The sequence below is a fragment of the Lontra canadensis genome, unplaced genomic scaffold (genome assembly GCF_010015895.1).
Source record: "Lontra canadensis isolate GAN:19392208 unplaced genomic scaffold, GSC_riverotter_1.0 scaffold27, whole genome shotgun sequence".
NCBI lineage: Eukaryota > Metazoa > Chordata > Mammalia > Carnivora > Mustelidae > Lontra > Lontra canadensis.
This window is the reverse complement of record NW_022631021.1, coordinates 16,445,354-16,471,485: the sequence shown is the minus strand read 5'-3', so window position 1 is coordinate 16,471,485 and position 26,132 is coordinate 16,445,354. Positions and strand designations below refer to the sequence as shown.

Genomic DNA, 26,132 nt, shown 5'->3' with positions numbered 1-26,132 from the left:
TGCATGTGGCACAGAAGTAGGCAATCTCATTGGTCAAGAAGAAAAAGAAAAATATTTATAAATGACTGCCTTTCAAAACATGTATTTATCTCTCTGTTTCTCTTTACTCCAAGGTTATTTCCAAAGTTTTGGACAATACCCATGCTCTAGTTGCCATAGACATGCCTCTCTGGTGTCTAACTCTTCTCCAATACCTATGATGTCCAGACCAGAAAACATCAAGCCATTCAAGGATTTAATCTGCCAATTTGTATATACCATTCCTTATTCAGAAGAAAACTGGCATAGTCTTTTCATCAGCTTTAAATTTTAAATAAATTCCAAAAAAAATAACATTAAGAGTCAACTCACAAATTCTAGTAGTTCCATTTTTTTGTTGATCATAAACAAGACTCACCCACAAAGATAGATTATTTTTTCCTCATGGCTACTGCTCGCCTACTGGCATCTGCCAAAGAGCAACTTCTGTCACTAAGTCTTGAATCTAAAACAACATATCCTTTTCCTTCTCTCTTGATGACATATGGTTAAAATGTTCTTATTAACCCAAATATTAATTCAGAATTTTATCACATGATCTATTGCACCTTTTAGGAGCCTCCCACTTAGTCTTCCAGAGACTGTCCCTCTGCCAGATCAGTAAGTCACACACCATAAGGCAGGTGTGTCAGGCTCTCAAGAGGTTTCATGAGCTCGTTAAATACAGTACAACCATTTAGAGACCACAAAATCAACATTTCATTATTGTTTTCATAAAAATAAGCCCAGGTTATTAGAGATTAAATCACTGCTGAATGCCAGAGTGAGGAAAGGAAAAAATGAAGATGAAATTCCACCCTAAAGATTATTTAAAAAAATAATAAAGATCATGAAATAGAAATGAATCTTCTACTTATAGTCTACCTGAAGAGGTTTCATAATACTGAAGTATTGTGGTGAAACATTCTTTAATATTAGAGTAAAAGCCCTCAGATGAAATTTAGTAAGGCTATTATTCAATGTTTTTGCAATGGTTACTAATGAATTGCTAGGTTAGAAACAGCCCCTGGGAACCAGTGTGGTTAGTCATACTGCACAGCGAAGAAATCAGTGCAGAGTGACCACTTCATGTGGTTACTCCAATTTTCCTAACTGAAGTCTTCTTCATTCTGTAATCAGGACTATTCTTTAAACCAGTCTGAATTTCTTGACTATATCCACAATTATTACTTTGACTCTAAAAAGAAAAAAAAAAGTACCAAGGGAATTTTAAAGAAAAAATAATACATTTACAGCTATAACTGGATGTTTTCCTTTAAAATAACATTTATATGATGCTTGCATCATAAGCCATTTTCAATTCTACAAAAACAAAGGCATACCAGAGTCTGAACTATGGCATGGTTGGTGGCATTCATGTGGGCATTGAGTGGAAAAGAACATTCTCCATCACAATAAAATGCAGCATATCCTTCTGGTGCTATAATCCAGTCCTAGAATGCACACACAAAAAAAGAAAAAGAAAGAAAGAAGAAAAGGAATAAAAGAAATCATCAAAATAAAAATAAAGTAATTCTGAAATAATACCCACATTTAGTCTGTCTAGGTTTCTCTTCTTCATCCAACAATTATTCTTACAAGATAGCTACCCTCAAGCCTTTAATTTATTTTTAAGCTGAAGTTTACAACACAAGAATAAGTATTTTCACAAGAAATTGCCCTCTGTAATTTCTCCCAGAGGTTGCTACGTAGGCTATTCATAGTATGCATTAATTCATGTATTCATAAATAAAACCATAATCATTAAGTAGCATTGTAAATATTGTTTAAACAGGAAATGATGAACTCTGGAAAGTTCAAGGGAACCAGAAAGGAAAAGAATAAACTTAATTGAGATAATTCCCATTACTCCTTAATAACTCATTCCTGGTTTTAGAAACCTGACAACCTCTGAGAGCTTTAATATTTGTTCCTTTTGCTGTTTTTCTTTCCATTCACATGTTAACTTTATAGTCTCTTTAGAGGAAACAAATTGGAGCAAATTCTTGAGAACTGCACATGAAATTTTTGGGGAAGACAAAAAATTGGCATATGGAATGGTTGCCCTGATTTTTTTTCCTCATGAAGTGAAACTTGGTCCAAATGCAGACTCACTGAATGAATCGTGTTGAAAGTTTATCATAAAAGTTTAAAATGCTTACATTTTAATATTACTTTTCAACGAGATAGCCCAAATTCAATTCTGTGAATCCATTGTAATGGGATAATGTAATCTAAAAACTTCAATTTAAACTATCAATACATAGAGAAACTAAAAACTATTTTGATTAAATCCTCCTCCTCACCGTGTTTGTGAAGCATGTGGAAAAGACAGCAATAAAACCCTTAGGTTCAGGGGAAAAAACATTATTTTTTTTCCTGTGGCTCTACTTTATGACAGACATTATAGTCAAGGATTTTATTTCCTAGCCCTAGAGTTTGAAACCTGGGGGGGCAAATGGTATTGCTCGAGTTAATCTGAAAAACTGGTATTAGAATGAAAACTTCGGGATATTTAAACAACAGCACCTTTTCCCACCTTCTAAAATATCACTGGGTTACATTTCTTCTTCAGCATAGCTGTTTTTTACTGTAAACTCTGATAATAATATTTCAGTGGTGGTAGGATAATGGGGAAATAAAATGATGTGAATAGCCCATGTACTGAACAGTCATCAAAAATAATTGGTTAGTGTATTAGAAAGATTACTAACAAAGATTACGAGTAACTTCGGATTTGTAATAAAACAGAAAGGAACCACCTAAGTTCTTACCTGCCATCCCAGATCCCGGAAACTCACATAGAGTTCATGCTTCTTACAGGCTTGTTTTTGTTCACTTGTGTTATAATCTGAAGATAAAAATCAGATTTTAAACAAACAGCAGCTTAACAGGTATCCTATTATTTCTTTTGCAAGATCACCGATAAAATTAAATGGAAGCTGTCTTTGCTTCTTTTTGAAGCAAAATACGAGTTTGAATCTTAAAGCTTAGAGCCACTTAGCCATTTACCTTGCGAGGTTCTAACAAGAATTTGGTTAGACTCTCTGTTTTATGGTGCAACAAATCTGATGCCTGCCATTCATTGAGTACTAGCTGCTCAATGAATCCTCATTTACTAAGTAATTCATACTACAGAGGTGCTTAATATATTTATACATACTAAATACTCATACAATGTTTTTTAACATCTTCCATGAGGCAGACACTGGGAAAGTACCAATTGGGACCTTACAGAGTTGATTTTATTTTAATAAATATATTAAACTCAGAATACTCAAAGTTGAACTTTTGATTTTTCCCCCAAAACCTGTCCAACATGTAGACCCTTCTATTTTTGACTGATGACAGTTTTCCCAGCAAAGACAGAGAAAGAGAGAGAGAGAATGTTAAAATATGCTCTGTTTTTTCTCTTACTCTCACATGCATTCTATTAAGAAATCCTACACATTCTACCATCAAATAGGTCCAAAACCCACCTATTCTTACCACCTCCATGACTGGTCCTGGTCTAAACCACCATCATCTTTCCCCTGAATCACCGCAATATTCTCATTGCTAATTCTCCTTGCTTCTGCCCTTGCTCATCTACAACAAAGCAATCAAGTAGACCTTCTAACAAGTAACTCAAATTATATCACTCCACAACAAGAAGTCCCACTGGGTTTCCCTGCATCACTAAGAGTGAAATATCCTCCATGGTTTACAAAGTCCTATCTGATTTGACCCCATTACCTCTTTGACTCATTTCCTACTATTCTTCCTCTCCTTCACTCCATTCCGGCCATGACATCTCCTTGCTGTTTTCTACCCAGGTAGCTTCCCCCCATCTTAGAGCCTATCTCTCTCTCTCTCTCTCTCTCTCCACACACACACACACACACACACACACGCATACATGGCTAACATCTATAGCTTCTTCAGCTTTTCACTTAAGCTCCATCTTGTCAATGAAGACTTCACTAACTACCCTATTTAAGATCACAACTCCCACCATGGTATTCTTGATCTCCATTACCTTGCTCTTATTTTTTTCCCTTTCACTTATTTTTTAATATGCTATGCCTTTTACTCATTTATTATGTGCATTGCTTCTTGTCTTTTTCTTCCCTCTAGAGTGTCAGCACTATGAAGTCAAAAATCTTATTTGGTTCTGTTTGGTCTACTGATACATCCTAAGTTTCAGAAATAGTCTCTGACACACAGTAGGTACTCAATAAATATTTGAGGAATTAATAAATGAATTCCCCAATGTGTTCCACAAATGATTTGAGGGGAAGGAAATACATTATGTCCTTTACATATTTTAGAATATAATCTGAAAAACCCATAACCTTTTATAATTGTGCAAAAGAATTAAGGATAGGAGCACCTGGAAGGCACACTGGGTTAAGCACCCAACTCCTGGTTTCAGCTCAGGTGGTGATCTCAGTGTCATGAAATCAAGGCCTGAGTCAGACTCTGTGCTATGTGTAGCCTACTTAAAATTCTCTCTCTCCCCTTCTATCTCTGCCTCTCCCCCACCCGCTTGTGCTCTTGCTCACTCTAAAAAAAAAAAAAGTTAAGGATTAATGGAGAGCCTCAATATTGCATCTGGACTAAAGTAATACCAAAGAAACACAGAGCTTTATAGAAAATCTCTGTTGTCTTCTTTGGCATTTCTTCACACTTTATACAAATAACATTCTAAAAGCTAACCCATCTTTATTATTTCCAATACGAAATAGGAAAGAAGAAAAAATATAGGGTAAGGGAGTCAGCAAAATAATTTATTTTCAAAGAAGACAACTAATTTTTTTTCTTCTAGGAATAACTGCTACATTCACTCTGCAGTTATCTCCGTCAAATCCATGTAGTAGTTTACTAGGCAGAGTAGTGTGTCCTAAGATGTCACCTTCCAGTTTAATTATCTTCAACCTCTAATGATTACGTAGGCACTTCAAAAATCCATGGAGCCTGTCTTAGAGGCTCTTGTCATCCTTTCACAGTTACTTCAAGTAATTCTTTATTTCTGTCTTGAATACAAAATAATGATTAAATCTTGAACTCAGATGTTTTTACTTCTACACCACAGTTATGCTCTGCAACTAGCTTCATTAAAACAAATTAAATATGTAGGTAATGATGGAAAATGGAGAAAGAGAATTTATTTGGAGTGCCTCACTCTTATTCTTTGGGCAAACTTTTTCCCTGATCAGACTAGCACAAGGAGTTAATTTTGCCCAGGCAATGGACAAGCATATTGTAACACGAAGTACATTAACATGAAATGGACAAGTTCCCTGTATCACTTTTAGGGAAAAGAAATTATTGATGCTGGTATTAGTTTGATTACTTGATTAAACTTTTTTAAATTTAGAGGGAAAAAAAGTCAGCTATGCATTAGACCAGGGTCAGGAAACTTTTTTTTTTTCTTTTTTTTTTAAGGTAGTATTTAGTCTGTGGAGTCTTCCCTTGCAATGACTCAATTTTGCCACTATAGCATGAAAGCAGTCATGGACTATGTAATGGATGGATATTGCTATATTCCAATAAAATTTTACTTCTGGATGCTAAAAATTTGATTTTCATATTATTTCTATGGGAAACAAAATGTTATCCTTCCTCTGAGTCTTTTTCAAGCGTTTAAAAATGTAAAAACCATTCTTAGTAACTGGTTCATACAAAGATAGGCCACAGGGCCTTGCTTCACCAGCCCCTGCATTAGACAATAATGGGAATATTTATTCATTCATCCTTGTCCTAATTAAAAACACTGAACACGAATAAAGACATTGTAGCCAATAACACATACACACATATATATGAAAAGCCATAAACTACATGTATAGTTATATGAATTCCATGTTTATAAAAAAAATAAAGGACAACTTAAAGTCAAAATAGATCTGTTCCATCTATGCAGCTTTTCATACTAAGTGATGTATATAATGTAACATCACATAAAGGTAATGAGCAATGAAATTTATAATAGAATCTTATTCCAAGAGTCTGATTTCATAGAGTATGAGGACCATATGCTTATTCTGTTAGAAATAAAAATTAATGGATGAGTGAAGTAAACGTTGTACCCAAACCAGCAAAGTCTGCAGTTAGGTTTACTATAAATGGTTGGCAGAATAAACTAAAGGAGGAGGGGCAAGAAAATGAAATTTATGTATCTCTAAAAAATAGTGATTGATAGCCCCTCGAAAATTAACATGAAATGGACATAATGCCACCTACCATAGATTAACCTGCCTACAAATGAAGAATTCTAACAGAAATTACTAAAATGTTCTGGTGCTACAAGCACTCTAGAAAACCATGCTGACATTCCTCAACCAAAATGCCCATGTTCTAAATGCAGCATTTCTTTGTTTTTTCTTTTAATGGTAACACTACTGGAAACCAGGGCCAAAATACTGAAAGTTTTGTTAAATACTTTACATAAACTTCTTTATGATCAATTTCTCTAAACAGTACAAATTTAATCCTTTTCTTAGTTAAACTTTTAAGACATTATTTTGTTGTAGAAAAAAAATTGCTAAAAAAACTACATAGAGGTTAAAAGTGCCCCCCCCCCAAAAAAAGTCTGAACTCTACATAACAGTTCAAAGGTATGTCCACCAGTCTCTGAAAAACAGACAACCAAATAAATAGACATGGGTTAGCTTAGCAAGGAGGTAGGGGGAAAAAATTAAATCCAGACAACTCCACATACTAATATGGATTTCATTTTTTATTTTTTTAAATCTAAGATTGGCTTCTTTAAGGGATGAAATGTAGATATATTTAGAAAAGAAAAGAAAATTCAAAATAGAATGTCACGTCAAAAGCTTAAACAAGCCAGATACAGTGAGATACTGTGTTTCAAAAACAAAAGAGGTGTTAGCATTCTCATGATCAGTTCCCAACAGAAAAAGGAGACAAAGGAAGCCAGCACCTAAGCATGGGGATTTTTGCTAATTTATAAAAAGTGGAAATGACAAATAGATGAAGGTATAGGTGTTAAAGAAGCAGGAATAATGCTATAATAGACTATTAATAATGTAAATTTTGATATGGCCCTGGGGGTAGAGAAATTCATGATAAACCCCAAGTACCTAACAATCCCTTCAAAGATGAGAGACTTAAAAATGCTACTACTATTCTATCTTAATCACAATCTTCCATATCCAGTGAATTCCTTGCTTGAATTTATGTACAACACACTAGGAATTACTTTTATTGATGTTTTTACAAATAATTGTATTTGTCTATGTGTAGAAATGTCTGATGCAGAACAAGATACCACAAAATAACAACTATCTGGTATGTTTGCTTAACTCTGGTTAGCAAAGTGCCTACAAGGATGATCCAACTAATATCCACATCTTTGAGCTTACTGACAAAAGGTTTGCCCACAAACCTTGCACTCTTTAGATGTTTGCTACTTTGTTAACAGGATCACCTGTCATCTAGTGACCCAAGTAAGAACATTTGGTAAGTTTCTTGACTTTCTTTCTTCCTCTCTCGTGTCCTACCATTAAACTGGTCCACAAAGTCCACTCACTGACTGATTTCTAGTCTAGATAACCTGTCGGAAGCCCTTTGCTCTCTTGGTTACCTCATACTTCCTCAACATCCTCTTCCAGTAACTTTGTCCTAGGGTTAACAGTTCACCCCCGCCCTCCCTCCTCCATCTCTGACCATAAGTCTTTGTCTTTTTTATGGAATTGCTTTTTCTCCTTGCATATAATGAAAGGACTAAATTTCCATGGGAGTCTGCATTGCTGATTTTTTTTTCTTTTATTTTCTATAGTACTGTCAAGTCCTTTGTTTCATCTAAGCTCACATCCATATCTTTTCCTAATACCGTCCACTTATTCTTGACACTCCAAATCCAGAGTCCTGTCTTCTCACCCTCTGCTGGTCTCATCTCACATGTTTTGGTTTCCATTTCCCCTTTCTCCAATTTATAATCTTCACTGCTTAGAGGATTAGATTCCTAATCATTATTTGGGCCCTCAATTTCCTCCCTTTGCATCCCATCCCTCACTCTGATGTCAAATATAACTTTTTAAAATGCATATCTGGTTATGGCACTCCTTTTTCCAATTGCCTACATGGAGACACCATAGTTCCTTACTATTGCGTACCCTAGTCTTTATAATTTGGTCCCTCCATACTTTTCTAGCTTTTCTCACACCTGTCACACTAGAAAACTTGTATGCCCAGCTATTGAACATGAGTACATGGCTCTATAACTGCACATCAGTCTGGAATGGCTTCACCCGCCCCTCCAAATGTCTTTATAGACATTTTCCATAAGTTCTTCATGAAGTCTTTGGAGCCATAACCAAGGCGGCTTAGGTGCTCTATCTTTCCTATTATTCAGTACTCTATACCTACTCTAATAGAATTGACCTCTTAATAATTACTAACGCTCATGTCTTTCCTATTGTCTGTGGGACTGTTTTTTAAGAAGCAAGATGCTCAGCTATCCATCTTTTCTCAGTGTCTAGTTAATACTGTGCATATCACACAAAGGGTACTTATTTAATACTGAATAAATCTTTTTTACAGTAAATCATGCCCAGATATATTCTAAGGATTCTCTCTAGACAGAGACTTGGCAACAGACACAATACATTAATGTCTATTGACACATTTATTTTATATTATATACTTAATTGCTCAGTTACATTTGCCAAATCAGTCACAATTTCGAACATCCTTCTTTCTTCTGAAGTCTCAAAGACCAAGAAATTCCAATTAAGTGACCAGGAGTATTGGTACTTTTTATGAAGAGAAGTTCTACTTTTCTCAGATGTAAGAGTCTAAACTCTATATGTACCATTTCTGAAAAACCAAACCACATGAACTCATTTCAAAAGTAACAATGTTAATGGCTAACATGAAATAAACATGCCCTACTGTTCTTAGTTCTTTACACATATTAATTCATTTAATCCTCACAACTCATGTAATCTCATCCTAGGGAGCAAATACTATTAATATTCTCACTTTAGGGGCGCCTGGGTGGCTCAGTTGGTTAGGCAACTGCCTTCGGCTCAGGTCATGGTCCCAGAGTCCTGGGATCAAGTCCCACATTGGGCTCACAGTCCCATGGGGAGTCTGCTTCTCCCTCTGACCTCCCCTCTCATGCTCTCTCTCACTCTCTCTCCCTCTCTCAAAATAAATAAATAAAAATCCTTTAAAAAAAATATTCTCACTTTACAGATGAAGACACGGAGGCAGGGAAAGGTAACATGTTGCCCAACATTATACAAATAGTAAGTAGTGGACCCAGGACTAAATGACAAAATGAAATAGATGATAGGTAAATACATGTACAGATGGATAATATAGACACCAAAATTGCTGTTTTAGGAGGGATTTCCAAAACTTTTGTGGGATTCAGGGCACAAATAACAGTTTTTAGTGTTAATTATTATAGAAATCAAGTGGATCAGAAACATTCTCACATGTGCCACCTGTAAGATTTTCACTTCAGCCTTCATCTTGAGAGCCCCAATTTGGAAACAATCAAAATGTCTTTTAAGAGTGGCGTGACCAAATAAACTCTGATACAAGTGCTGTTGACTATATTGCAATGGTTAAAAAGAATGAGGTCACTCAATTTGAAAGATGGCTGAGATATATTGTTTAAAAAAAATCCATAAAACCAACTCTATTATATTCCTGTAAGTCAAAGCTATGAGGATAATAAAAAGATCAGTGGTTACTAAGAGGAGGGAGGGATGAAGAGCCAGAGGAAAGAGGGTTTTGAGGGCAGTGAAAGTACTCTGTAAGATACCACAATGATGGATACATGTCATTAAATATTTGTCTAAACCCACAGAATGTAAACATCAAGAGTGAACCCGAATGTAAGCTATGCACTTTGGACAATTATAGATTCATCCTTGTGATTCATCCTTAGTAAGAAAGCACTATTCTCATGAGTAATGTTGATAATGGGGGAGGCAAGGCAGTGTGAGACAGGGTATATGGGAAATCTTTGTACTTTCCTCTCAATCTTGTTGAGAACCTAAAATTGCTTTAAAAAATAGTCCTTAAAGAGGCGCCTAGGTGGCTCAGTGGGTTAAAGCCTCTGCCTTCAGCTCAGGTCATGATCCCAGCGTCCTGGGATCCAGCCCCACATTGGGCTTTCTGCTCAGCAGGGAGCCTGCTTTCCTTCCTCTCTCTCTCTCTCTGCCTGCCTCTCTGCCTAACTGTAATCTCTGTCTGTCAAAAAAATAGTCCTTAAAAAGACATACAATATACCATTTATGTGATTAAACACACATAATAAAATATATTCTCCAAAAGATATATATATATATATATATATATATATATATATATTTACCTCCATATATATATGGAGGTAAAGATTTGCGAGTATAGGTACTATGTTGATATAAGTGTATCCGAGTAACCTATCACAAAAGGATTTAGGTGTTCAAGAGAGAACTTTAGTTTTATTGATGATTTTATTATCTTTAAATAATGAAAATATGTATTAATTATATGATATAGAACATTCTAAAGAAGTAGTTATAATTATTATTCTTTCTGATTTTGATTAACATCTGTTTGTCCAAGAGATATGAGTTTACATTGTCTATATTAAGCAAAAGACATTACCTATCAGAGTCGAGAGTAAGTAGAGAATGTTTCCATTTTAATGACTCTTGGAAAGACTTGGCCTAAGAAATCACCATGGTGTCAGGCAGGGCCACTAAGTATTGGATTCGCCTTCAAAAGTCCCTAATATCCAGCACACAGTGAGCAATCTTTGCAAGCAATTCTACAGCAAATCAGTACTTGCCATTTGTCTTATTAATTCTTCCAAATTCTTAGTACTCTATTCTTTTCAGCACTCATATAGTCCTTAGAAGAGTATCTTGCTCTCAGTAGGTTCTTTAAGACCTTATCACCCAGGTACCTAAAGCCTTTTTAAGCTAACTAAAAAATTAGCTATCACCTCCATTTCCTTTCCTCCCTACCCAAATTCAAATAAACATCCACTGTGCTGCCTCCTCATGAAAGAGGCAATATTTCACACAACATGTTTGCTCAGTCTCCTTGCCAAATATCTGAAGAGGAACAAAGAGGGACAGTTTCTGCAGAAAATCTGGGGACACTCTTTCTGTGCGTATTCATCTGAAAGAAGAATTTCGTTTTTTCCATTCAGTGGATATATTAATTTATTTAACAATTTCCTATTTTGTGCTAGACATTGTTCTAAGATTTTCCATAGGAGTATAGAAGAACAAAGGATCATTGAGAAGCTGGAAGGTAAAACTCTTTGAAATAGGGAAAAAATTGGGTAAAGAAAGCAAAAATGACCTGGATTTTAATTCTCCTAAACAGAGACTTTTGACATTTGGCACATACAGAAAAAAATGTAATCACACAAACATCTAATACAACTTTCTTCCCCCCTACTGGCTTCTCTCTTAGCCTTGTAGTCTTCAAACAGTATTTTATTATAAAGGCTTGGTACTATTACAGCATTTATTATTTATATTTGAATAATTTTAAAATTTCACTGGCATTTCAAGTTTCCTAAGTATCAAATTTTTTGTTTATATTAGCATTCCCTTTCCTTAAACCCCTGTCTGTTAGGCCAAATCCTAGGAGACCTTTTCCCAGCTGCTTGATTACTACCTATTGAAAGGTTACGTCTCATAGACACAAACCAGCTACTTTCTTTCTTAGTACCAAAATATGATCATGCTCCAAAACTATCTACCACCTATTTCACAGAAATGGCTGCCAATGACACACTTTTTAAAAAGAAAATATCAGTCTAGATTAGAATAAATTTTGTACTCTAAATGGTGTTAGGAAACTGGTGAAAAGTTACACGATTTCTGCTCCATGTGTTTTATTCATCTCTAGTTATAGAAGTACATTTGTTGCTTGTGATCAGAGAGAGAAGATAAATAGAGTTCACCAACAGGGAAAAGGGCTTTGATGATTTCAGTCTCTGGAATGCCATTGCCACAGTCCTTATGCGCTCCAATAATAAGTATGCGACTTACACTTTTCCCTTTGTAATTTCCTCAAAAATTATTCACTCTTCTATTCATGGTTTAACAAACCTTTTTCTTAATGCAGTCTGTTACATCAAATTAAAAACATTTCAACCAATTTCAGAACCATTCTACATGAAAAGAAAAATATACAACTTTGACAGGCTAGTATTTACAAGGAAGAAAAGGTCTTAGAAAGTTATTTTTCTCCATCTTTCATATTCAGCAATTATATTTTTTGCCAAGCTAAATACCTTGTGAAGATCTTTATAAAATAGCTTTGTAACAAGGCACTAATATCATGTTTTACTTTCACGTGAAAAATACAGTTAAACTTATTTGTTCAGGAAAACTGCTTTACAATATTACTCTATATATAGCACGTAATTCAGTATAATGTAATTTCATATAGAAATCTTCCTCATTTCTGTTACTAACTATATCAAATAGACTTCTAACATGATTGCCCTGGTGCCCATATTTTAGGAAGATTCCAATGAATTCCAATTTGGTATTTTTGCTGAGAGTCCCAGGTGCATGTAAAATGTACGCAAAATATATATATACACACACATACACATATAGATATGTATATCGTTTTATTTATAATCATTCTTACCTAGTACTCATACATATTTGAGTAATAAAAAAAGTATAGTATGATTTATCAGTTTCAAGAGCCGGGGCAGGAGTGGGGTGGGGGTGAAGATTTCAGGAATAATGGCAAATACTGTCTGAATGTGTCTTTTGGGAAGGGTAAAGCATTCTAATTTGCTTGAATACCATATGCAGGGATCATGTCTGTTTTGTTCACCAGCTCATTGATTGGGCCTGGCAAGTATACTGCATATGGTGGCCATTAACACAGAACACATATTTTTCAAATGAACAAACATATTGTACAAAGTTGGGATGTTCTAGGATAACTTTTCCCCTTCAAACAGATTTACTTTTTAGAGATAAAGAAAATTTCTTGGAATAAAAAAGCCATCATTTTCATCTAAGAACAGCTTATGAAAGTCTGTTTGCAGCCTGGACTAAACAAGGTACTTACTGGTATAAATAAAATGATTCTGTAACTTCAGATTTTGGCAATTGGACTCATTCAGATCGACTGTACTTTTATCTCCTTTTCTATCAATTGATGGATTAAATTGCAAGCACGTTGGGATCATTGTGCATCTGTAATATTTTGTTACTAGGTTTTATACATAGGTGTGTATGTATATACACACACACAAAGCAGATTATCTAGATAATAGTCTTCCAAATAATTAATGGAAATGTAAATAGTACCTCAATTTCCATATAATCTCTGCTGTTTTTATTGTCAGAGAGAATGGAAACTGCATGCTTCACATGTGTCGTCTTAAGTACTGAAGAAACCTTTTTTTGTTGAGTTACCTGGTTGCCCATCCATGTCTGAGAGGCCCCGGGGAAGTCAGCTCAGGGAGTTGTGTAGTTGAGTTTTGACTAGACTTTGTTGATGTAGCCATTTCATAATTTTATTACCTCCAGCTTGATTTTAATTTGAACTGAATCTTTCAACATACAAAGGCAAGTCATACTTATTTTGAAATGAATTACTGAGTGATTCACTGATGAAACATTCTGAGGATGTTCGAAACATTGCCAGATGATTTAATAGACCGAACGAAGATATATCCAGAGGGTAGATTTACTGTGGCTACTTGATTTGCAACATATGACCCCATAACTCTCTGTGCACAACCGTTGCTCTGGCTTAATCTTACCTCCAACGCTGGACATTCTGGAGGAGTCCTGATGAGAGCTGGATTTATTGCGGTTTTGATTTTTCCGTTTGTTAGCGGCTCTCACGGATCGAAGGAGTACCTCGCTTGCCTTGAAGAAGGCCACCATGAACGGTTGTTTCGACTGAGGCCCGTGTCTTCCCACAAGACCCGCGGATTTCACATTGATACTGCGTCCTGGAACAGAAAGCGCAAGCACTTGGTTTACGAGAAAGAAAGAAGGTTTACCTGACGTGAATGAATTCTGAGGGTGCTTTGAAAAAGGAACATTATTTTTGAAAACATTATCAGAATGTTTTCCTTGCAGGCCAAGGATTTTTATAAACATGGAAAGTTTGCCGGTACAGACAATTATCCATGCTGGGTCTTACATTTTGCATCATTCTTCACCACAGAACGCCCTCAGGCTGCCTTCACTAACTCAGCCTTCTCAGACCTGGAAGTCAGCAATATTTCATACGGAAAGGCTTGATTACCATCAGCCTGGAAATGTCCACATTAAATAACAATTTCAAAAATATTAGCTATGGACTCTTCTGCATTAAATGCCCTATAATTTTCCTCTAAGTGATAAAAGCTGAATGGCTGCCTGGGTGTTTCTACTTTCTTCAGCTTTTTCAAGCCTTTCAAGTGTTAATTAGTGCTGAGAGCCTTCCCCTTCACCTCTGGCCTGTGCCCAGCAAACTTTACAAAGCTATGCTCTACTTAAAGCTCTTCACATCACAGGTCATTCTAGAAGCCCTGCTGGAGATGGAGTTTTGCTTTAAATTCCAGTTCTTTCTCAATGCCAAGTATTTTGAAGTAATCAGAGCAATTTCAGAGTTCCTCCTTCTCTGAGTTTTGGACACACCTGAATGTTTACTGAAGAGATTTTGAAACTTGTTAACCAAGCCTAGAGACTCTAAGAAAGAAAAGTTCCAGGTGAGTTTGGAGACTCACTTTTGTCTTTAAACCAGTCTGCATGCCGGACCCTTCCGAGCCCGCTGGTGTGGTTGTGTATCAGAGAATGACTGCAACCAGAGCCTGCACAGCAATGCGTTAGAGGTCAAGGTGTCCTACAGACTAGAAGTAGTTGTTAATAAAGAACCTCTCCCACTGGGTAGTAATAATAATACTAACAATAATGCCAAAGGTATTTGGAGCACTTGCTATGTATGTGCTAGGTATTTTTCTAAGTGTTTGCCATGCAATATTTAATTTGGTTCTACAAATACACTAGAAGTTAAGTATTACTATTTTCCCCTCTTTACAATTCACTCTAGTTATGTTCTTCTAATTAAAAAAAATCACTGAATTTTTAAAAAAAATATATATATATCTGTGGCTATATTATACACATATATTTTATATATTTATATTATATAATATTATGATTCATATTATATAATATTATATATTATAAATATATATATTTATATATATTTTTTATCTGAGATATATATATCTCTCATTGGCTGATATCTAGTTCCATGAAATCACCCAAGGAGGATGAACTATTTAACCTTAGGTTGTAAATTTAGTTGAGAATTACTAAAAACTCACGCAAAGTTTCTACTCTAGATACAGAAGTTACCAATCTTTTAAGAGTCATATATAATGTGGTTTGAAATATGTGCATGATTGACTCTGCCTTGCCCCCTGAGAGATGTGCGTGTTTTCTTAAAATATTTATTCAGTAAAGACTGTGGAGTAACCTCAGTCCATTTTAAGACCTGACCCACCTTAGAAGCAAGAAAAGGAAAACAAGTCCTTGAAACGGCATCAATGGCATTTTAGCAAATAAACTCTTGCTCTTAACAAAATTTATTTTGGCAGCATAAACACTTTTGTGTATACTTGTATTGTGCAGAGACCTTCTACCGTCAGAAAATGAGACCGTGTCATGTGAGGCTGTGCAGCTGTTGGGAGGGACACAGAGGTCCTTTAAATGTGGAGGTATTGGTTAAAAAAAGAAAAAAAAAAAGAAGCGTGTGTGCTGATCCAAGCAGCATCCATGGCCTCATCAATTGTTCTACAACGTATCGGAGAAAATTTGTTTGGTTCCCACAATTATTAAAACGGGCGGGATCTGCCTACAAACGCCACTATACCCAGTCCTACCGAAGAAAGAACTTCCAAATAATCAAAGCAGTAAACCTTAAACAAATAAGCATATAGGTTTCTCTTTTAAATGCAAACTTACAGTGGCACTCTGCCAGAGTCTATATTTCTTAGAAAAACTCTATCACTGGCATAAATGAAAGAGGCAGTTTGATTTGTGGTCAGAGCAGTTTCCATTCTACTTCCACTGTAACAAATGTATTAATTCAGCTCAGACTTCCTCCTTCTGGCAGCCCTTTTGCTGTAAAAAGAGAAATTAGAAGTTCCAGCCAAATACCATACCTTGAACTGACCCACTTCAATACATAAACACTTTTACAACATATTTATTCAGGTGCAGCACTTGAAATTGGTTTAAGATGTTTCCAGTGACAGAGAGCTCAGCGAAAGAAAAAAAAAAAAAAAGAACTGAGAAACTTGACTGTTGTGGAATAGAATAACTGGCGATCTGTTCTTCAAAAATAATTTTTTTCTATCTTGGAGTACAACATAAAATGTATTTGTTGAGCTTTTATTTTGATTTTTTAATGAAGTGTTAATTTAACAGGAACTCAATTTTTACTTGTGTACATCCATGACCGCAGAAATCATTTTTAATATATGATCTCTCTAATACTAAAATAGGTTGCCACAAGGTGTTCGCAAATGGAATAGAGGTAAAGTGGGTTTTCCATTCATTACAACACACACTGCCCCTTTTATAGTTAAACAACCACTTAATGCAAAGTTCCAAGTTTCGCCGGGGTTTGCAAGAGAGTTTCTTTTATTGTCATTCTAAAGACTTTCAATACTGTAATTTTTAATCTGTGGAGAAATAATACTGCTCTAAAAGGTTTATGTTCTGAAAACTGTAAAGATGTGTGTATGTTACAAATATGGGTTTCTTGGGTTTTACAAAGGTAGATATTGTGTGTGAAGCAAAGTAGTCTTCAAACCAACGTGAACTCCCTTTAAAATAACTTTTGATATTATTAAGTTTCCTTTTGGTTTTACTTCAGCAATGAGGTGACTATTAAGATTCCATAAGTTAATGCTTGCTCAGTCACTCTTCGTCTTGAGCTCCTGTGCCTTCAGACACAATATACCTGTACTGATTATGAGGACCAAGCCTTTGTGAACGGCTGAGCTGTTGTTTTTGCTAAAAGTGTTAACAGAAAGACTATATTGCATGTATTAAAAATAGTGAGTCTTTTAGAAAATTGATTTGAGTATGTTGAATTTTATTATTAAATTTACAGTGTGCTTTAGATATTGCAAGTGTATAAAGAAGCCTTACCTAAAACATTTTGATATAGGAAAATTATACGTAGGTGTGTATCACTGTGGTTTTATTTTTCAAAGGTGATCCTTACATTTGATTTCTAACTAAAACCTATAGCTATAGAAGGATTAAAGATTAAATATATGGTGAAAATGGAAATGGGGTCGAGTAATGAAAAGAATATTAAATAGAAGGGGGATGAGCTTGGGCCCAGGCTTCATCCCCTTAGGATTTAGGCATGCCTAGGCATAGCCAGAACATTGCTAGGTTTATTTCACCAAGCACAGAGCACAGAACAACATCACGGGAAAGAACCCAGAAAGTATAAATTCAGAACGATGCCCCAGGGTGTGTAGGGGAAAAGAGACAATTTGAGCAGCAAATATATGGGGATATTATTTCTCAGTTTCATTAACTACAGAGTGAGTAAAGATGGGCTTGGGATGATATCTTCCGAAGAAATGATTACACTTTTCACCCAAAAACCAAGAGGGAAATATCTGAGTCTGGGGCTCTAACTTGCTCAATTTTGCCATAACTGAAGTTGGAGATTGGAGACTTCCAGACCTGCCACTCTGACCCTCATGCCTTTGTATAAGCAAGGGGGTTAGGATATGTATTCACATGTGCCTAAGGGCACAACGAACTATTTGAAATGTACAGTCATCGTGAAGGTAGAGTGGCAAACAAAAGATCTATCCCAAACCTACTGGTTTTGCATTTCAGACCATTCTTTTTGGAAAATGTGACTTTGAAAATGTTTATTTCTTTAAAAATAGGGTTATTAAAGGAGGCTCTGACATAAAACAGCTCTTTGGAGGCATGTTGATACTATAAGGATAAGTGGTTCCAAATATGAGCATTTAGTTTCCCTGCAAAATACACAGTTTGAAAAACATGCATTTGAGGATTTATCAGTCTAAATGTTGATATCGCTCTGAGATGTTTGCATAAATTCCAGTTTTTTTCCTCCTGTAAACCCACAGTAATTGACTGCTTAACCCAAAACACCTGGGATGGAACTTGTGCCTAAATTACCTTTCCTTCATCTTGAAAAAGACTCTTGCAGCATCCTTTATGGACTATTTCATAGAAGACAAACCAGTGCATTGTTTCCAATCCACATACCCTTCTGATCTGCATTTATTTTCAATCTGTGATTAAATTTGATTCTGGTGCTCTTAAATTATAGTTTCTGTGACTCTAAATTATACTGGAATTTTACCCTTTTTAGAAACAGATGATTTAAAATGTGCAGAATTCTCTACTAAGAATACAGACTAAATCATCTTTATATCAGATTTTAAGGAATGCAGGGAAGACAGGATTTTGTCTATTTAAATTCTATATACATTTAAACTCAAATTAACTTAAATTAAGCAGGTTGTAATCTAGCTATAAATTTCAACTCTGTTATAATTTGATAACATTTCCATAGTTTCTAGTTTTATAGTAAAAACACTGGCATATTGCCAGATATAAGTACACAGATTTGAAGTATCACAAACAGAATTTTATGTTTGTGCTCAGAACTTTCTTATTTTCAAGATAGTTTCCATTGCTTATAACCTCAAACGAAAGCAAGGAAAATCTGGGATTATAAACTATTTCAATGATACTGAAAACTCATTGTTAAGAGATTTCTGGAAAAGCTTTTGAACTTTAGAATTAATGCAAGGTAGTAAGATCTTTGATTCTTCAAAGTAATTCTGAGACTCTCTTTAACAAGCGGGGCTCTGCATGTAATGCCTTAGCTAGATGTCCCCATTCTCTTTTTTATACTGACTTTTAAAAGAGTAAATTAAAAATAACCGCTTTATTTTATATTAAATATTATATATTTATAATTATACACTCATTATGAAAAGGTGTGAAAAACAAAAGGACAAATGTCATAATGTATGTGAATAGGATAGGACTCTGTGGCTGATAGTAAAAAGACACATCAGAGGACTGAAATCCACGGAGGACAACTGAGAACCATATCCTGACACAGTGAGATAAACTAGGAGTTGAAAATTACCTGTAGACAAGAAATGTGGTTACCATTCCTGGTAAACCAGCAGTAGAAGAACTCCATTTTCCTCTATACACGAGATGACTGAAAGTTAAAGAAGTTTAAAGGAGGAAGAAATTTTTTAAAGAGTTGAAATTTGGGGGTGCCTGGGTGCCTCAGTCAGTTAAGCCTCTGACTTGTTTCTGTTCAGGTCATGATCTTAGGGCCGTGCTATCAAACCCCGCATCAGGCTTTACACTGGTCATGGAGCCTGCTTAAGTTTCTCTGTCTCCCTCTCCCTCTGTTCCTCCCCCAGACCCCCTCCTTTTCTCAAAACAAAACAAAACAAAACAAAAAAAAAAAAACAAAGAACAAAAAAACCACAACTTTTAAAGACTTGAAATTTTTTCTAAACATTTTGTTGAAGGCACTATAATGCCCCGCAGTTTGAGAAAGTGGTGGAGATTAGAAGAAAAAAGTAGATTATTTGGTCAGAAGCATTGGCACAATGAGTGGAGGCATGATGGGCTGGGGAGGGGGATGCAAAAATTTGAGAACTGCAGTTCAAGAGACTCCAGGAAGGAGGGCCTAGGGAAAGAGAGACCAAGAACCATAAAGTATCAGGGCCAGGTTTGTGCCTAGTTGTGGAAGCCGTCCAGAACACTCGAGTGTTTTATTGCACCAAGAGTGGAGCTGAGGTGGTGGAAACGATCAGTCTCCTTCCATGGGACATCATTCCGAGATGAGGAGGCTTACTGTCCCAGGTCTGACGAGCCCAACAAATGTCTCTGACTCAGGCCTTGTTTTCAGCTGGCGGAAATATGAATCTCAAACTAGGAACTGCAGTTTACCTTCACGTAAGCACTTACTTTTTAATAGCTCTTTGCTTTATATATAGTGCCTTTCCCCTGAGACCCTACAAGCTTTACCGACATCATCTGTCACATGCTCCCTAAAGATTGGTTAGCAGTTGGTCTTACAGTCCTCATTTATTTTAAGAAAGCAGAAACATTCTTTTCACAAAACCATGAAAAGGGTGAATTATTTTTAGCCTTTTTTCCAGTTATTACGTGCCTTTTAAAAATAAAAAAGTGCGCGTGTGTGTGCACGCACACACACACGTCTTTCCTTTAAAATCATAGATTTAAGTAAAACTCTAACAAGGCAGAGTTTCAGCAGACTATCAACCCAAAAGTCTTTAAAAACTTTTTTGATGTGTTAAGATATCAGTGAAAAAAGCTTTTAGAATTCAAACTCATTTTAATTTGTTTGATAGCAGTGAAATTAATTTAATTTCACACTTCATTTTATCTCTAGGAGGTGAAAGTGGTCTTTGAAATGAACTTAATACAGTTACTTAAGAAACTGATGAGTGTCTAAAAGAAACACTCTTTTTGACCAGCTTACATGATATATGATTCAAAAGAATTATTACCATACAGAAAAGCATGGCTCATTAAATGTTTGATCTTTCTTTACAGTTTGATAAATGAACCTGTGAAATGATCACAAGCCACTTCCAGAATCTTTAGGCTGGTCCATACCACCAAAATGAAAGGGAATCTTATTTGGACACCTGATAAAAGAGAGTGAAGAGAGTAAAAGATAGTTTCCAAAATCTGCAGTGAAGAATTGATACTAAGATACCAAATACATATGCTATCATCAGTGTCTACTTTTGAGGGGGAAAAAAAAGAGTAAAGACATTTGGGATTTAACTCTTTCCTTCACATATGAAGGCTGGATCACAAAACATACATTTGAGTGAAGCAAAAGCAGAACTTTTCTTCACCAGGTTCTCATGTCTCTGGCTCTGGCAAAAATATAAACTGGCCTGCCTCACATAAACAACCAGTCACTCCACCAGGATGCCATGATGTTCCCCAGAGGAAAAGCATCCCTCTGAGCCATCCGCATACAAAGTAACAGCTGGGTCCCAAGAGTGGTGCCTTTTGGTCACCCTCAACAGCAACATCTGATTTCATAGCCTAAGTAAATCTTTTATATTTCTATCAGCTATATTCCTTCAGAGAGAAATCATGTAAATACCTCCACATATAAATATAGCAGGTACCCAAAAGTAGTAATAAGAACGCCCTCCCAAAGGATCAAGAAAATTAGAAATTGAGAAGCTTAGCTCATTCAATACTTGTAACAACAAAACAGCTGTCGTCTATTGAAGATTCATATGCCTCATATTTACTCTGTAAAATAAGGCAAGGATTACATTTTAAAAATGAATAAAATAAGACTCAGAGAAGGATCAGATTTTTAACTCAGCCCTGTGAACGCTGAAGTAGTAAGCTATTCCTTTAAGTACATAATGTACCCCTTTGTTAAAGATTGGTTGGGGCTGTTGCTTTGTCTTGAGTTTCTGCTTTCCACCTACAGAAGACTGGAGGAACACCATCCATCTCAGATCTGTCAGTGATACACATATGGTGTCTGGAAGAACAGTGTTATAGCTGCTGGTTTTGTTAAGTTCAAGGTCAGACTTTCCTTAGTAAGCAAGAAAATAAAGATTCAACATGACTTGCCAGCCATGGAAGGGCAAGTGATGGCCTCAGTTTATATTCCATTCAAATCAAAACTTGTCATACTACAGAGAAATTAGCCTGCGTTTTTAAGGAGCTGGAATATGTAATTTCCCTCTCAAGGTATTTTCCTCTACAAATTTTGATCACCTCTTATGACACAGCTATGGGCCCTGGTTGTCATACACTTTTGTGCCTCTTTTTTGGTTTTCCTCTCTTGCACATGAGCCCACGCCAAGTGTGCCAAAGTTTAATTCTCAGCAGCACAGAACATGGTGACTGAGCATGCCTTATAGCAACTAAAACTTCTCTTTTCTTCCCAGTGTTCTCTGCTCATAATGCAAAACCCATCCTGCTGTTATTTTTACATATGTCTTTGAAAAATACAGACCAGCAATAAGTTAAACTCACAATGGAAAGAACAATGGCAAAGACATAGTTAACTCCAGTGCACGGTGAGAATAAGGAGAATCTCATATTCTTCATGGCCCTAAATCAATATTACCATGAAAATATTCACCCCTCAGATCACTAGTTAAACCAGAATTAGAGTCTAGAATCGGGAATATAACAAGCAACAAAAACTGGCATATGTCCCTGACCTTGGCATTTGTTTGGCAAGGTTGGTGATCCATAGTTACTGTTCTGAATTAGGGAAAATCAAAAACAGAAATACAGATGTAGCCAAACACTTCCGTATCCCTTTTCATTAAGGGAAATCTAAAAAATGGTAGAATACATCTTTCACCAGATAATGAAGCAAGACTAACTAACTCCTGTTTGTCTCTGCCTACTTTAAATCATTGATTTCAAAACTCTTCTTCATGTATGTTTTTGAGTTACGATGCTAAAATTTCGATAAGCAAATTAATGTTTACTGTGTGTCTCTCACTGAAATATATACATACTATAAATTAAAACAAAGAAAACTGCCATTAAAACCTAGTTTTAAAACATATGAGCCATGGTAAAATAGCATATTCAAGGTTTTCCATTTATTACTGAATATATTCCATAATCAATATCTACTTATAAAAGAAAATCATTTTCTCTCTACAAATCTTTATGTAAGACTAAATTAGGCTACAAGCGGCCCATTCAAGATACTGATCAGAGAAAAAAATATAGATGTCAAAAAAAGATGTAATATTTTAAAAGATACCAGAATCATGATTCTTCATTTCCAGCAGAATGAAAACATCTATAAATTACATTCTAATCATTTTGGTCAAAATGCAAGGTTTTTAGAAAAGCACATGACCCAATTAAGCTCAACTTACAGGGAAAAAAACAAAACAAACACATGAACAATTAAAAACATCTTTCATTGACAGAGGATTTTTTTTTTCTTTCAAATTTTTTAGGAAAGAATTACCCCAATGTGTTGTTCCCAAAACACAATCCAGGTAGTCCAAGATCTCTTTAGGGTTGAAACAATACCAACTCACTGTCAGCTTTGATGCTGGAAGATGGGAAGGTAAGATGGGAGAAAGGATTAACTTTACACCGACTTTTTATAAAATAGTAAATTAATAAATCTGGAAACTGCATGCTTGACTGGCCTCAGGGCGACTTTGCTGTACCCTGGCTTCACAACCTGAGCACCAGTTGACAATTAAAAAGGGCGGTGAGGGAGGTTGATATGAGGATTCCATGATGGGAAATATGGATTAACGGAGAGAAAATGGGAGGAGAACCTATCAAAATACATTAGTGAAAGACATTGTACATAAGGGAAAGGGATGTTCATTATTAAATTCAAAATAAAGAAATTAAATTTGGCTAATTTAATTACATGTTGAAGTGAATCACTGGCAAAGGAAAAGTTACCTTTTCAATTTGTGCATTTATCAAATTAACTATAATCATGTAAGGGGCTGAAAGAAATGCTGAAGTAGCTAGATTTAGAAAACAAAAAATATGGTTAAAATGCCGTTACCTTTTGTAGGGCAGATCACAATTCAATTCCAGACAGAAAATACAAAAACCCAAAAGTGATTTCCAACAGAGCCAACACAAAGTTCAACTTTGTCCCATAATGATTATTATTAATAGTATTTTTAAATTTGGAAATTCCAAAAATACATTTATTTTTTCAGTTTAGAATTTGTACAAAATTTGTATAATTTGTGAAAGTCATAGTATATCAACGCTGGCTCTGAAAATAAGTCATTGTTAGATTCATGGGCAAAATTCTTCAGCTTTCTAAGGCTGAGTTTCCTCATGTACAAAATAGGATAATCGTGAAGATAAAGTAGACATTCCATTTAAAGAGCTAGCAAAATGCCTGGCATTCAGTAAGCTCTCAGTAAATATTAGTTTCCATTAGTTATTAATATTATTGCAATTGACCATCATTATTTTCAAACACATGGTTTGAATATTTATCTAGAGTGAACTAAAGATGTATCTAGGAAGTAAAACCCAGATTAACCATAAAGAACTAAAAAAATGAAATATTAACATGAAAGAATAATTGCTGTTAGTAAAAAACACTGTGAAAATCAGGATATTAAAAAAACAGATTTATGGGCCACCTAGGTGGCTTAGTGGGTTAAAAGCCTCTGCCTTCAGCTTTGGTCATGATCCCAGGGTTCTGGGATCGAGCCCCACGTCAGGCTCTCTGCTCAGTGGGGAGCCTGATTCCTCCTCTCTCTCTCTGCCGCCTCTCTGTCTACTTGTGATCTCTGTCAAATAAATAAATAAAACCTTTAAAAAAACAGATTTTTATATAGATAGAAAGTAAATTTTGATAAATAGAGTGAGTTGGAAAATACATGAAGTATAGTTTATGAAAATTGTATATGACTAATAAAAGAATTAATAACATCTTGGGTTGAACAAAGCACAAATTTACCAGTGCTCCAATATTTATGTTTAGTTATCCTGGTCATGAAAGGCGTATTGATGATTTTGCTCATTTTTATGCAGTGGGAAAACAGAAAAACTTCTGAAGCTTACAGGAAAGATATATGTTCTCTGATGTTCTTTAAGACATTACATGGGTTAGAAAACCCATAGGTCACAGCTTACATGGGTTTGGAAAATTAACAATACTGATTTTTAAACCCCAAGGGAAATCTATGTCATATTTATTTTCTGTAGACATCTAGTCATTTTTACCATAAAGATATGGTAAAAAAGATATGGAATTCTTCTCAATGGGAACTTTTCTGAAACATTCACATAAAATGACCAATGCAGTTGTTTCTTTTAGCCATCTTATAAATACCACTCCATGGCTTGACTGATACAAAGCATGATTTTTAGAAACTAATACACTGCCATAGATAAACTTATGTTTTAATGTTTTTGAAATTCTGTAGAAATATGATAGAAACAGAAGCCACTTTAAAGAAAATATTCTAGAAAAATTTAGATTAAGTTTTATGTTTTGTTACAATACTGAAAATGTTACTGTGGCCCTTAAAATAAAAGAAAGTATAATCTTTCTAAATTCTGTCACAAGACCACTCTAGAAATTAACAATTATAGATTATCAATGATGAACTTATATCTGATTCCTCCATGACTCCTTGAGAATGTGTTTATGACTGAATATTTTCCCTACACACACACACACGCATGCACGCACTTACCTCAAAAGAAAGTTCATGAGATGTCTAACATTTCTTGCTTCTCTTACCAGTTTCTCCATCTCTGATTTTATATATCTTGAGTTTTGGTTTGAATGTAACTATTTAATATTGAGCTCCTTTAAGATGGCACATTTCTATTCACTGCACCCTCTCTGAACACAATATTTATATATGTATAAGGTTGAAGTATAAATTTAAGCTCATAAATTACAATTACCTGATAAATTATTTCATGCAATCTCATGATGCCTACAGAAAATGTCAAATAAATGGTGGATTCTTCCAGTCATATGTAGCTCATTCCTTCACAGTACAAATTATTCTATAGTCATCAACTTCCGTTTATTAGGCATTTTTTTCCTTGTACCTAAATCAGCTATTTTTTTTTTTAATTTTCACATTGATTTAATTTCTGGGCTGTGGAGTAAAAGTTCAATTTTACTTATTTATTTATGTAAGTATCTGAAGTTAACTATTCTTCAACTATCTTCCTAATTTATCCTTACATATTCATCTAAAAGTCAAGCAAGTATGCTCTAATTATCCTTAACATTAAACAGTACATAAAGAACTACTTCATTTATACTAATATTTACCTAGAACAAATCATAGGGGTATATGTTCCTTCTTATTTTCAGAACATTTAGCAAGATATGTGATTCTTGCCATTTCTTGGATATGGAGACTCATTTATTTATTTGAAGCCAATTGTCATCATCATAAATTCAGCTAACGGGAGCCATATGGTTTTATGAACAAAAGTGACTTAATTGCTTTATAAGATAAAGTTCAGATAAGGGAAGAGAATATTATCAAATCTCAAAATGTTTAAAAGATCCTCTGA

The 26,132-nt window shown here is 35.1% G+C and overlaps 1 protein-coding gene across 2 annotated transcripts in view; it reads right to left on the bottom strand.

Moving 5' to 3' along the window:
- BMP5 (bone morphogenetic protein 5) overlaps positions 1 to 26,132 on the bottom strand; it is a 113,512-nt gene that overhangs the window by 2,459 nt on the left and 84,921 nt on the right. For both annotated transcript variants that reach the window (XM_032864502.1, XM_032864503.1), the window contains exons 4-6: positions 13,781 to 13,975; positions 2,793 to 2,869; positions 1,362 to 1,472 (exon numbers count right to left, since the gene is read on the bottom strand). In XM_032864502.1, the coding sequence (XP_032720393.1) occupies positions 1,362 to 1,472; positions 2,793 to 2,869; positions 13,781 to 13,975 (383 nt within the window). The remainder of the gene's footprint in view (positions 1 to 1,361; positions 1,473 to 2,792; positions 2,870 to 13,780; positions 13,976 to 26,132) is intronic.